The 15533-nt window shown below is 32.9% G+C and overlaps 1 protein-coding gene and 1 pseudogene across 1 annotated transcript in view; one reads left to right on the top strand and one right to left on the bottom strand.

Moving 5' to 3' along the window:
* The first annotated feature begins 1088 nt into the window (after positions 1–1088).
* On the top strand, positions 1089–2196 carry LOC110019874 (annotated as a pseudogene).
* LOC110019864 (heavy metal-associated isoprenylated plant protein 35-like) overlaps positions 2196–15533 on the bottom strand; it is a 34340-nt gene continuing 21002 nt past the window's right edge. Inside the window, exon 4 of the mRNA XM_020717728.1 lies at positions 2196–2603. Within this exon, the coding sequence (XP_020573387.1) occupies positions 2196–2603 (408 nt within the window). The remainder of the gene's footprint in view (positions 2604–15533) is intronic.

Genomic DNA, 15533 nt, shown 5'->3' with positions numbered 1-15533 from the left:
TATATATTATACAATTTAGTTCGTAAAAGAAACTTATTGTTAAGATACAACCACAATCAATAAAAGTTATATGTTTCTTAAAGTTATTTAGTTGGAAAGAATTGTGAATCTTAAGAGAATTTAATTAACAATAAGAAGAAATAATTAATAAATAAAGTTTATATTTTATAACAAGATTATATTAAAGTTTCAAATAATTATTTAGTAGAAACTAAATTAAAAAATAGAGTAAAAAGATTATAAATGATTATTTTTTTATAGAAATGAACCAATAACTAAGTATTAGGTAAAAACAAATGTGGTTAAATATTAAAACATTTAACTTCTTTATTATGTGAGTATTTTATAATTGATTATGATAGTTGTTTTTTTTTTCAAGGAATTGAAGGAAATTGTATCATAACCCGGTACTATGATTGAAATTAATCAAGGGGGAACAAACAGTCGGATGGAGAAAATAAAATTTTTCTCTACTCATATTTTATAGCTAAGATTTGTTAAATGAAAGAGCCATTATATAAAAAATAGAAGTATTAGGAAATAATTTATTCATGTTAGAAGTTGTGAGGATTAGATTTATTTCTTAATATATAACTTTATTTCCCTACTAGATTTAATTCATTAGATTGCATTTATTTCCTTTCTTATTTTAGGTTTTCCTATTTTATGTTGTTTCTTTTATCTCCAAATAATTAATAAGAGTTGATTAATTAGAGATAAAAGGTGTTATATCTTTCATTTCCTGTTGATCCTTTTTTATTGTCGTTCCAATTCTAGGATTCATGTAAATTTTATTTATACTCTCTTTCATATCAATAAAAATACTCCGATTATTTTGAATTTCAACATGTTATCAGAGTCTTGAAAGAAATCCTAGAGTCTCTAGTGGAAGAAATTTCCTATTGTCGGAACCTCTCTCTTTGTCCATTCAATCAATTAAAGGGTTTCGGGGTTGTTCCGTTCTCTCTATTTCTATTTCTAAAAAGTTATATATTATATGTCATGCTGGAATTATTTTCTCGATTTGTTTGCTACTCTTCACGTTGCTTTAGGTAGTAGGATTGAAGTCTGAGCATATTCCTTCAATCATGCGATCATCATGGGCAAATTCTGTCGCGAACGGCGAGAGATGGGCGGGCGCGATATCTGGAAACAACAGCACCACCTCCAACGCTCGTGCTGCAACGGCATCTCGCTTTGAGCGAAGTTCTTACGCCCCTCCTCATCACTGTAACCGTCATGCATCCAATCCCCACGCCCCTTCTCAACCCGATGACGACTTTACTGCCTTGAGGTCAGGGTACCCTGTACCTTATGGTGGTAATTGTTGGGTAAGCAGTGGCAGTGGCCATAATGTCTGTCGCTCCAGCTACACTGAAGTGGTGGTGATGGGTGGAGCTATCGGATTGGTGGTTGAGACCAAGGTAGGGATCGGGAAGTGAATCCCTTTCTAAATAAGGATGATAAAACCGAAGTGGCTTGCAATGACCAGCAGAACATTAGGATTACGTATGATGCCTACGAAGACATTCTGCTTGAGATTAGTGTTGATAATATGTCGCCTGCCTCCAATACCTTTTCTGAGATTGATCTTGGATCGACTTTAAATGAGAAAATTAGGAGTCAAGTATGTGAACCTGGCACCAGTGCAGATACATGCAATTCTGATCTCTCCAGCATGAAGAGATCAAATGGCTTGTGCACAGACAGGACCGAGAAAGACTGCGGCATTTTGCTTTCCCGTTATAAGTGGGATCATAAGGAGCCACCTGCGCAGAAACCTAATAGGGCTCAAATTTGTTCCCACTTGCTCTGATTCTTTCGCCAACCCGTGAATTTTCTGTTCAGATACCTCAGAAAGCTAGGAAGTTTTCTTATTAAACTGACGCTAAAGTGGTGGTTGCTTATGGTGGAGCCCCACTTAATAACTAGTTGTGGGACATAGAGGCGGTGTTGATGTACTTGTTGCCACTCCAAGCCGACCGATTGATCTGCTTGAAAGGGCTAGAGTGTCATTATCAATGATCATGTATAAGCGTTAGATGAAGCCAATAGAATGCTTGATATTGGGTTTGAGCCACAAATCAGAAATATTGTGGAGCATACGGACATGCCTCTACCCATTACCTACCTATTGTTGGACTTCAAAAGGATCGCAACAAGGCATCCCATCAAGTAGTGTCCAAAATTCCTTCTCATTTCAAACTTGGTCCTAAGCTCAATGCATGCTTTAGGTTAGAATTCTGCAGTCGAAATTTTTTCCGCAACAGACTCTCCTCCGGAGTCTTTCTTACTGCAGGCCCTCCTCTAGAGCTTTTCCTTGCCATAAGCCCTCCGGAGCTTTTCCCTGCAATAAGCACTCCTCCGGAGCTTTCCCCTACAATAGTCTTCCTCCAGAGCTTTTCCAGCAGCAGGCCTTCCAAAATTTTTTTCTGCAGCAGGCCCTCTGAAATTTTTCCTACAACAGGCCCACCTCCGGATGGCCCTTTGGGACTTTTTTCCTCTTTTTTTTTATGCAAATCATACCCTACAGCTTTTTCTAGCGGTTCTTCACTCCCCTGCAAACTCCCGTGCAGCATTACCTGTAAGAGTCTTCCGTCTAACTAGAGACATTGCAAGAACTGCATTAAAAGACAACCGCAATCAACTAGAAGTTAGTTTTTCCTTCGGGTGGCCTACTTCCATACAAACTCCCTTGCAACATTACCTATAGAAGTTTTTTGCCTATCTACAGACACTACAGGAAATGTAGTCAAAGACAGCAGCAGTCAACTTTTCATACAGGTTGTCTACTTTCCTACAAACTTCCCTGCATCATTATCTGTTGAAGTATTTCGCCTACCAACAAAAATAAAAGGAACTGCAATCAAAGACAACCCCAGTACAGAATGAAGACTTCAAGTTTTACTTTACAGGATCTCCCTTGCCCATTGTTTGATATTTTCAAATCCAAGTTGAATATGGTTTTCAACCATTTTTCAACTTAAGGGAGTGTTAAAAGTTATATTAGAAAATAATTTATTGTAGTTAGAAGTTTTGAAGATTAGATTTATTTTCTAATATAACACTTTATCCTTTCCTGTTTTAGATTTATTTTCTTGGATTGGATTTAGTTCCTTTCATAATTTAAGCTTTCCTAATTTATATTGTTTCTTTTATCTCCAAATAATTAAAACATGAGTTAATTAATTGAAGATATTAGGTGTTGTATCTTTTTTTTCATGTTATTTCTTTTTTTATTATCTTTCTTATTCTAGGATTCACGCAAGGGTTATTTATACGATCTTTCATATTAATAAAATTATTCCGCATTATTTTGAATTTCAACATAAAATAAATTAATGTAATATGATTAAATTTACATCATCTCTGGTTGTATGCATCTTTTTAAATGTTTTCTATTTTATTGCTCTTAATCAATTGATTAAATCGAAAATATTAATTTAAAACCATAGTGGGTTAACTATAACCAATGAATAATTATTCCTCTTAGTTATAAAAACATAATAAAAATGAAACTAATATACATGTCGTTAAACTTTACGTAAATCAATATAAGAATATTTGAAGGTTTATAGTATCTAATATGATCATTTAAAGTAATTCTAAACATTAATTGTCTCACTATATCATATATACATTAATTTATTTTTAATCTATATAAAACTATCACGGAAGGGTCGTCTAAAACTTGTGCCAATGAAGAAACATCAATATTAATAATATTTTTCTTGTGTAAATAACCTTAACATTCTTCTGCTAGTATCATAAAAGAGTGAACTTCATCATAACCAGATATGCACAAACAATCATTCTATAGTTCATATCATTCACATTTTTATGTCATTCAATATGTAATATTAAATACTAAAATACATAAAACGTTTGATAAAGAGATACTGTAACATTCAAATTGAAATGACCGATAAAATTTAAGAATAGAGAAATCCTAATATATTAATCAAGCATCAATAATAATTAATACAAATGATTCAGAAGATATACAAAATGATACTATAACTTAAGATCTCAATCACTAATGATTCCCCAGACAATTGTTATATTCACTTAACTCTTATGAAAACCTATAGTCAAATTCATAAATAATTATTATTATTTTATTATATGTCAATCTTATTATTAGAAAGCAATTTATCTTTCTTTTACCTTTGCTATATCATATAAAAATAATTATTTTATTATTATTATATTAATTACCATCTTCATGTCACTATATAACTTTAATTGTTTCTTTCAAAAAAATAAAACTTCATAAAATTTTGATTATAAAATGCCGAGCCTCAAAATTTTACCGAGTAAAAATCATCATAAAGTATTAATTTAACTTTTTAGTTATCCTATGTAATTTATATATTTTCAATTAGTCTTTAAGATTTATATAAATATACATATATTTACATGTAACCATTCTTTATTATTATTATTTTATCCAAATTTAATTCATTAAATGTAACAGTAGTTCCTAAACTTAAGTTTGTTTTCATTTTTTTTATTTATTTATTTTTATTTGCATAAAACTAATATTAACTGTTTAATATAAATTCAATTTAATAAATATTAAACTTAAAAAACAAAAACAAACAAAACCCTAATCTTACCTCAAAGGTTCAATCGTTCAATTTAATCTTCCTTGCGCACGCAAGTCTGACTCTCCTCTCTTTTGGCTTGAATCAAACTCTAGAATAAAAGTAAACACACAAGCCTTCGCCTCCTATCCTCTTCTCCTTTCTCTTCACATCAAATGCAATCCCTCCCTCCTTCCACTTTCTGCTTGATGCTCCTCTTTCACACCGAATGAAAACAAGCTTCCCATATGCAAAAAATGAGCACCTTCGATGTTTTCTTTCACACCTCAAAAGTGAACGTCACCCTCCATCCCAATGTTTCTGCCTCTAGGGTTAAAAACGTGAGTCTTCTTCCTTCTTCGAGCCGCTTGATAGCCCTAGATGCACATGCTTCACTGAAACTTCGAATGTAAAGTCAACTCCCTCTAGTTAAAAGCAGTATCGTTCTTCGGGTAAACGAAATGAGCGAGTCTTCCATCTTCCTCATTTTCTTTTATAATTAGGGCATGGATTTCTTCGACGATAGTTTACAGGGCTTGATCGAATTTCTATGAACCACAAAATAAAGAAAATGCTTAGGGACTGTTTTTTATTTTTATTTTTAAAAATAAAAAATAAGAAATAAACAAAAAAAACTGTGTTTGTTAATTTGTATTTTGTTTTATCACAGTTTTATATTTTTATGGGAAACACCTCTAATTTTAAAATACTCAAAACATAAAAAACCTGTTTTTACCTGTTTTTAAAACATTGAAAACAACCTTTGCCCGTTTCCCTCAAAATAGTCAGCAGGATCACAACTTACGCATGATTCCTCCCCTCCTCTTCACATCAGCTACTATCCACAAGCACAGCAGCCCTGTCTCTCGATTCCGCCCCACTCGCCGAACCCTTTCCCTCTCGACCCGAAACTCTCACATTCGACGGGATCGCAACTTACAGAGGTCACCAACCACCTTCCCTCTTGGCCCCAACCCTGGGGATAGACTCGCAATTTGCTCTGACTAGGAAGGCTACGACGAGATCGCAACTTACAAAGGTCATCGAAACTCCATCTTTCTTTTCCTTCTGCATAAAAATTGTAATCTATTCTATTTTATTCTTTTAATCCTGGCTTTGGATTATATGTATGCCTATGCTTCAAGTTATTCAAGGATCGAATCGTATAGTTATTTTTTTATGCTTCAGCGATGCTCTACTTTCCAAAGATAACACATAGTTTATGGTTTCTTTTGTGGCAGCTTTTAATGCCCTGAAATAAAGTTTCCACAATTCTGTTTGACCTTAATTTTATTGCTCACGTTGCAAAGAAGTTCTCGTCTCATAGCAGATGTAATGATTATATAATGTCGTTAGGAAATCCTTCCTAAAATGCTTTATTATCTCACATTTACTGTATGGTTTACATGATACTTCGCTTCCAACACTTGTCATTATGAATAATCTTTGCCAACTGCAACAAAGGGATAGATGAATCATAAAATGGTTCGATTTTGAATCTGCAACTACTAGTGTAATGCTAATCTGCCTTTTAAATACAATGAAAAGTCCTTTGGAATTTCTTCCTTTACACTTTATAATCATTATTCACCAAATTTTCATCTGGACAATTCTCAAGAATTTCTTATTGGATTGAGTGATGCTAACGAAACCCATCCTGAAAGATCTCTTTGTGCACTAATATTAAGTTGGATTCCTTTTTAGAGTCCTTCAGAGTTATTCGATGTCTATGGAACTGCACTGCTTGGAACCGTAGCGTCCATGCATCAGTGGTATAGAAATTGTAGTTGGTTCTGTTTGAAACTATAGTTAGTATAAGAGGCTTATTACTCAATATATTCCTTCGAATTTACCATAACATATGTTAAAATTATCATTTCCACTTCATCATGAATATTTTGATGTTTAAAATTGAACATTAGTGATATTGAAATTGCCGCTTTGTAGATAATATCTTTTTAGAGCGCTTTTGTGTAAACGGTTTGGAATTCTTTTTCATCTCTTTCCCATTTTTTATCAATCCAATGTTTGTTTTTGTATGGATATCCTTATGGTTTTAATACACATAGCACTCAATTCTTATCTTGTCATTTGTTTGGAAGATTTACATAGCATACAATTCCTATGTACTTACATACATAGCACTCAATTCCTATCTACTTGCATACATAGCACAAACAAAAAAATAGTAATTGTTTTTAAATGTGTGCTAGTATTGTATGTAGCTATGTCTCTAGTGCTATCTCTGTAATAGTTTCAAGTAGTTGATAGTTTTTCATGTAGTAATGTTTTCTATATAATAGTTTCAAGTTGGTGATAATCAAATATATAAATGCACTGGAGTTGTGTGCTATGTATATGAAATAGTTGTCTTCAAATAATGTTAATTTGGTATGTAAAAAAGTTTCAAGTGCTATCTACATAATTGTTTCATGGATATGTATGTAATTGTTTCAATTGGATGATAATATTTTTCTAAGTAGCAATGTCTCAAGTGCAATTTATGTAATTGTTTGAATTTATATATAGTTGGATAATAGGGATTGCTTATACATAAGTATTACCTATAATTTTGGGTGTTAGTTGACAGTAAAATTTTGCCATCCACGTAATGGGTTGGAATGATTGAATGTGCCCTGACATTACTTTCTCATGTATCAAGTCGAATTATGGATAACAATGGTGTAATTAAAATCACTGGACATGGTCAGATAAGAATGAACAAATCTTCATTCAACTTATGAAAATTGAAGTCATTAATGGGAATAAGCAAACAACTATTGTCAGTCCGGCTGCAAGGTTACACTACAAGGACTTGATAACCTACAAAAAAATAAAAATACAAGCAAGAAAGAATGAGAAGTTCGTTCAATACACTTAGCATTTGTTGGAGACATTTCTAAACTTATTGAAAGAGACTGGAATTGGTTATAACGCAACCACGGAACAAGTGCTTTCATCCGATGATGTATGGGTCAAGTTATATAAAGCATTTATTTCATTTATTATTTCATCCAAATTTTATATTTTATTATTTTCACTTTTTTATTGATCATAATGTTTATTTACCAATTTATGGTCAATAAAAAGTATAAAAATATTTCAGAAAAAAAGATGCCCAATGTATGAGTCTCCCTGTCATATTTATGGTGACACTACTGCAATGGGAACTCTGCAACATCTTTCTACCAGAATACCTTCAGAAACTGAGGAAGAAAATATTGGAGAAAGTGAAATAAAACCTATAGAGGAATCATTATGTAAGGAGAAGAATAAAGGAAAATTATCTGTTAAACATATAAAGAAGACAATAATTTAAGATGTGATTATCTTCACACATCAAGTTTTAAGTGAGAGTTAAAAAAAGACTAATGTGATAGAAAAGAAATTATGCACCTCAACTGGGTCTTCTAATGAAAGCTCTGAATTTTTATTGGTTGACTGTAACAAGTTTCTAAACATAATAGATCTAGATGACATTAGTTATTCAAAAAATTTATAGAAGTTTCAAGAAGATGCAAAATGAATAAAAATATTTTTTAATATGTGATACGCCTAAAAAATATAGTGTTTTTAGACATATTTTATACCTATTTTTGATATATTGCGCTTTAATGAAAGTTATTTTTTTTGTTTTTCTTTCAGGTACAGGTAAAAAGGTGAAAAATGCTTAAAGGGGTGAAAAAGGATCAAATTTGGAGCGAATATGTGAAAAATGTGCAAAAGTGTTTTGGCGCTTAAGCGCCAGTTAAACAGAGAAGGCCGCGCCTAAGCGCCAGAGGCCCCGTGCTTAAGCGCCAGTGACAGTTATTGGATGAGTAAATTCGATTTTTGCAACTTTTGAAGAGATTTTTTAGGCACTTATTGGCTTAATAGGTGGTTACAACCACCAAGGACAAAAATTATTGTGAAAAGATACATCTCTTGGGGAAATACATCGAATCATGATGCATTTTGAAGAGATTCAAGACATATTTTGAAGAGATACCAAGACACCTATTGGAGAATTATAAAAGAAGAAAGATTGAGACTTTGAAAGGGGGTCCTGAAAGTACTGGGAAAGTTTTGAAAGTTCTAAAATTGGGGAGTTGGAGAGATTTTTAGGCACCACATATTTATTTTTTTTATTTTAGTTTTATATTGAGAGTGTTGTAAAAGAGAAAAGATTCAAAGAAACTTCAAGAGTTTGGTTGACTTAGATAAGTTTTTATCTTTTGTTTTAGACTATTTTTAGTTTTAATTGAGACTTGTTGTTAGTTAGACAATGATTTCTACTTTTAAACTAAAGTGTAGTTTTATTTTCTCTATGGATTCTGAGTACTTTTTTTTATCTTTCTTCTTAAAATAATAAGTAATTAAGTATTGGATGAAAGTTGTGAAGAGTATTGATTTTTAATGTTGGATGGAAGTTGTGAAGATTTAAATCTATGTACTTCATTTACTTCTTGATTTGGTCAATTCAGATATTAAAATTTATTGTGAGAACATGTAAGAACCAGACTGATATTGTCTCAGTCAACAATTGGAAAGAATCACATGAGATTGTATGAATGAGAATATAGTTCATAGGATTGAGTGCAAATAAATAAAGAAATATTCATTGAAGAGTGTAGAGTTAGAGAACTTTAAAGTGACAGACTAAAGCCCCCAACTTGATTTATTGTTTTAGGTTCTGATACGAGATGTTAGCCCCAGGTGGAGGGAATCGAGGAAACTCTAGAGTGAGAGCTAGTATCTTCCCTGCCTTGCTAGTCTTTAAAATTATTCAAACTTTAAATTAGCCAATGTTATTTATAACATCTCTAGTAAGGGTAAAAAATATTATCGCTCCTATTTGGCACAATACAATATGCATAATTCCACAACAGAATTTTTATACTTATTACTGATTCATGATAAGGAGAAAATTATTTTCATTTTTCATATTTAGTTTTTACAAAAACTTAAGTTATCTTTTTAAGTTTGTTCTGTTTTTTATTAAAATATTAAAATTACAAAAAATATTTAAACTTTATTTATTCCAGTGCTTTCCTTCCTAACGTGACAAAGATATTTTCTCGCTACCACTTGGGTTGGATGTGAGTCCCACATATCTTCCCTGTGGGTTCGATATTCAGGTCTTAATCAAAAAGTCCTATATTACTTGATAACGAACGTATACTTTCGTAGTAACCCAATATATATAATTAAAAGTTAAATTCTTATTTTTCTTCAAGATCAAATTTTTTGTTTTGTTGCGAAATAAGAAAGAAATAAGAAAATATAAGTTCAGAATTATTGTTATGCTGTTGCATATAAGCAGTTTTAGAATCAAGTTTTTGACGCGGTTGTCGGGGAAGTGAAGTGAAAATTGTAAAGAATCTATTGATTTAAAAGTAAATTTCTATTTTTAGAAAGTCTTATTTAAACTTTAAGTTATTGTATTTTATTTTGTGTGTTTAGTTTTATTTTATTTTATGTTAGTGTATGCATAGTTCAGATTCTGAAGGACCAGTGTCTTACGATTCTTAATTAGAGAGAACTGTTAGAAAAATCAGAAAAACCAAAAAAATTAAAAATTTTGAAAAATTTAAAAAAATTATAGAAATGACAGTTCAAAATAATCAAAATGCTGAGATTCATGAAGAATTTAAAACATTAAGAGATTATGTCAACCCTACAGTAGATGAACTTCATTGTAGTATTCAGAAACCTACCATAGTGGCTAATTCATTTGAGATTAAATCTGCCATTATGCAAATAGTATCAATTAATCAGTGTGGGGGATGACCAACTGAAGATCCAAATTTACATCTTGTCAATTTCCTAAAATTGTGTGCTATATTTAAATACGATAGTGTATCAGATAATGTCATAAGACTTAGGTTATTTCCTTTCTCACTGAGGGATAAAGCTAAGATGTGGTTGAATTCGTTAGCACCTGGATCTATCAGAACTTGAGATGATTTAGCACAAAAATTACTTGCTAAATATTTTTCACCATAAAAAACTGCGAAGCTTAGAAATGATATTACATCTTTTAATCAGTTTGAAAGGGAATACATTTATCAAGCATGGGAAAGATTTAAAGAACACTTAAGAAAGTGTCTACACCATGTTATACCAAATTGGTTAATAATTCAAACTTTTTATAATGAATTATTTGGATCACTTAGATCAATTATCGATGTCGTTGCTGATGGTTCATTGATGTTAAAACCATTTCATGACGCCTATGTTTTAATTGAAGAAATGACTATCAATAATTTTCAATGGCCTTCTGAGAAGGTGAATCCTAAGAAAGTAGCCAAAATTCATGAATCTGATGCATTTACTATGTTAGCAAATCAAGTTGTTGCAATTTCAAGGAAGTTAGACCAATATTGAATGAATTTTTCTCAACCAATTTCCATGATTGAAAAGAATTTATTAGGCCAAATGGTAGATTCTCAAACATCATTAGAAACTTTGAATGTCATAAATAATAAGCAGAATAACTCATATTTCTGCATTGTTAATTGAAAGTAACAGTTTGATCATTGACGTGCATTGTTAATTCCTCTTTCTGCACATCTATCATTGTTCTTCCTGTGGCTAAAAAAGGTCTTTATCTTCATGAAATCAATAGGTAAGATAAATTGATTCACTTTCACTAAGACATCTTTTATAACTCCTTTAAAGTATGTTATCGAACGATCTGCTAACTGCAGAGTTATTATAGTAGGGGTTATTTCTCCTACTCTCAATCTTTTGAATATTGATAATGACATAAAGTTAATGCTTGCATTTAAATCACATAAAGTTTTCACATAAAATCTGTCTCCTATTGCACATGAAATTGTAAAGCTACCAGAATCTTCAAGCTTTCAGGAAGCTTTTTCTGAATTATAGTACTGCACTCCTCACTAAGTGCAACAATCTCATTATATTTAAACGTTCTTTTCCTGTTGAGAATATCCTTCATAAACTTTACTATCGGTCAACTTTTCGATTGATTTGAAAATATGGTATATGAAAATAATTTTTTGAAATTTAATTTAAATATAAGAGATATATAGCTTGAGTATTGAAAATAATATGTTTTAATTTTTGAAAAATGAGACCAAATGGATCTCATTAGTCCAATAGTTTGCATAATCGTGTCCGATATCGCGAATACTACACTCTCCCGAAAGATAAGTGTAGACCTCGGCGATAGACCCAATCTTGCAAACTAAGAGATTTGTGACATCTGTTTGATCTGCGAACCTTTTTATATATGACCGACAAGTTCCCCTATCTAATACGAATGTTAAATAGGATTTATTTTACCTGGGTTCCAAGTTCTCTATAAAGGCAAGCCCCTATAGTTAATTACATCCCAAATGACTGGGGTCACTTGAGAAAACTCTCGATAATGATCAAAGGTATTAGTCTTCAAGATTTCAAAGTTTAGGTTCTCACGATAGGATGAGGAAAATCAAGTGGGAATGGCTCAATGCAGAACATTTATTTTCAGGAGTCCAACGGAAGGAGAGAAGGTATGGGATGTCACTGATCCGAGGTAATTCTCGGTGACTTCCTAGACTATCCTACAGTGTGGCTACATTTTTGGAGACGATGTTAATTAAGTGTTTGATCCTGCTAGTTTTATTATTTGGGGCTTACACTTGCATAATACCTGATTATGTAGATAGCCCTCAGAGATATGAGGATTTACATCGTACCGTACGACAACCTCGGAACCTAAAGCGGGTTAGGACTTACACTGCGCAACATGGTCGTACAAGAGCCTAAAAAGGGAGTCTGAGGATTTATGTCACGTTAGGCGAGCTACATCAAAGTCCTATGCGTTGTTATTATACTAGAAAAGGATAATGTTGAAGAAGATCTTGTTACTCGCTTCAAACTCGTCGTGATGCTCACAAAATTGGCTTCAAGCTCCTGTCATCGCGATGGCTCCAGGGTTTAAGTGTTTGAAAATTGTAGTTTATGTTTCACAATTTTGGTGTCAAAATTTGGTTTTGCATGCAGAATGAGTAGATTACAGGTAAATAAAAAAAAAGTACTTGAAAGGTAAAACACAGTAAAGTAAAATATTGTGGATAAACTATAAAAGTGTACCTGGGCATCTGCTACTGTTGTGTGATTAATATTGTAATCATAGTATGATTTGCAGCACATTTAAACATACTTGCAAGAAAAATAAATAAGGCAAGAAAATCCAGCATGAAAGTCATAAAAACGAGTAATAAAAATTATGAGCAAAAGAAACCCTTGGCCACATATGAAAGATTAGGACTAGGTACAAGACATTGGTAAAAGTGAGGGCTCAGAGCTGGGTTGTGTGCTTCCTGACCTTGAGTAAGAGTTGTCAACTCGACAATCTACAGAAGGCAGTCCTTAACCTCAATCCAAGTGACTAGCCGTAGACCTTTCTAAATTTTCATATAAAGATTTTCATGCAAAAGTTATTATTCAAGTCTTTTTTATGCAAAGTTCTTTTTAACATGCAAAAGAAATTTTTATTTTTATTGTTGTAATTATTTTGTAAAATTGTATAGTCCACAGGCTAGTCACTTTAATCGTGCTAGAACTACTGACAACCTAAGAGTGTCGGGGGCAACGATTCCACCAAGAATCGGAGAATAGTATCATAGGTTCTTCGCTCTCCCTTATTGAAGATCCTCAAGGTAGGAGATACGATTCTAATAATCTCACTTTGTATCCCTCGTTTAAGCACACAAAAGCAATGTCGTCATCGCCCTCGCCACTTAGACCCTAGACTTATCCTAGTCCGATGGTCCATATGTGGCATTAGCAAATTTTCCCAATTGCCATAAGGATTTGAGTGTAATATCCAAGCTCAAATCCCAGTACACTGGGTTTTACTGTTGGTTAAGTCATTGCGGGAATTTCACTATTAATTTAACTAAAGAAGCATGGGTCACGTCTCGGTGCATCATGTCTAGTGTCATAGTCAATTTGTGAATTAGGGTCAAATGTCTAGTTTCACTGTGCATTCGAGAATTAGGTTAATTAACCTTCACTTAAGGTGTGCTCCTAAAATCTATGAAGCCTATATTGAAAAATAGGTGGATGAACTCTCACCTATGGTGTGCTCCTAAAATCTAGGAAGCCTATGCTGATGGTGCATTGGGTTTCATTGTAGTTTATGTTATTGAGGGAATTTCACTGTTGATTTAATTAAGGAAGCATGAACTACGTCTTGTGCTCCTAAAAATTAGGAAGTCTATGTTGAGAATTAGGTGAATGGACTCTCACCTAGGGTGTGCTCCTAAAATTTAGGAAGTCTATGCTGAGGATTAGGTGGATGGGCTCTCACTTAGGGTGTACACCAAGTCTAGGAGATCTATGCTGAGGACTAGGCAGATGGACTTTCACCTAGGGTGTGCTCCTAAAGTCTAGGAGATATATGTTGAGAGCTAGGTGAATGGACTCTCACCTAAGGTGTGCACTTAAGCTCTAGAAAGCCTACATTGAGGATTAGGTGGATGGGCTCTCACCTAGGGTATACACCTAAAATCTAGGAAGTCTGTGCTGAGAATTAGGTGGATGGGCTCTCACCTAGGGTATACACCTAAAATCTAGGAAGTCTGTGCTGAGAATTAGGTGGATGGGCTCTCACCTAGGGTGTGCTCCTAAAATCTAGGAAGTCTGTGCTGAGAATTAGGTGGATGGGCTCTCACCTAGGGTGTGCTCCTAAAATCTAGGAAGACCATGCTAAGGACTAGGTGGATGGGCTCTCACCTAGGGTGTGCTTCTAAAGTCTAAAATCTTCTAAAGTGTAGGAAGCCTAAACCGAGGACTGGGTGGATGGATTCTCACCTAAGGTGTGTGCTCCTAAAACTCTCGAGGTTTTCTATATTTTTCAATTAATTAAATCAGAAATTCCCATCTTTATGACTTAACCATTTAAAAATAAACAAAATAAAAGAAGAAGGCCGATCCACTTCCAAAAACTAGCAAAGTCGAAAGAAGAAGGTTGACTCACAATTACAGATGCAAGTAATAGCAAATGTAATTAAAAAAATCTTCGACAGATGCAAGGTTGACTCATTCAAACTAACAAATCAAACTAACAAATAACAAATCCAATGGGAAATAGCAAGTGAATCAACCTTAAAAAAATGTTTAAAATCTTTTAACAAATGTAATTAAAGAGATTCTCCAGAAGAATGCTCAAATCGTTTTCAAAACAGTACACATACAGGTGTCAGAAATCAAAGATAGCATAGGAATGACTAGAACAACACATCTTCAAGTGCAAGAAGTCAAGGGCAACATAGGAGCGATCTAAACAGCACATATACAGATGCAAGAAGTCAAGGACAGCATAGGAGTGACCCAAACAACACATATATAGATGCAGAAATTTAAGGGCAGCATTGAGACGTCATCAATAATATTCAAACCAGCCAAACGAGTGCATACAAAAATGTTCAAGTTCAAAACCCTCAGCTAAACCTTAAAAAAAACTTGATAGATTGCGAGTATTGTAACATCAAATCATTCATACATAAGATATATTAAAAATAAATGACTCTCTATTCCAAAAATTTCAATGCATTCATGAATTTTGGATCTAACCAAACCAACTTTGAAAAGTTAGAAAGGATGTTATAAAGAAGTTTAAACTGGTTTCATTGCAACCAAAACAACTGGGAAACTTGAAAGCGAAGAATAAAGAAACATGAAGTCATTGCTTTACAACAAATCAACTTTTAAAAGAGCTTGAAAGCAATGTATCGCAAAATATTAAATCATTTCCTTGCATACACATGCAGGTATTTCTTCCTTCAACTTATTCTACTTATTTTGGGGAAAGAAAAACTCATGCACCAATTCATCTTGAAAGGAAGCATATTTTTTTTTCTTTAAAAATAAAAAAAAACAGTTGCAAATACTTTCAAATAAATGCCTTGGACACAAAAAATTTCAACATGTCCTTTTAAATAACTGATATGT

The sequence above is a fragment of the Phalaenopsis equestris genome, unplaced genomic scaffold (assembly GCF_001263595.1).
Source record: "Phalaenopsis equestris unplaced genomic scaffold, ASM126359v1 Scaffold000002, whole genome shotgun sequence".
In the NCBI taxonomy this organism is placed as follows: Eukaryota; Viridiplantae; Streptophyta; class Magnoliopsida; order Asparagales; family Orchidaceae; genus Phalaenopsis; species Phalaenopsis equestris.
This window is presented reverse-complemented; position numbering and strand designations above follow the sequence as displayed.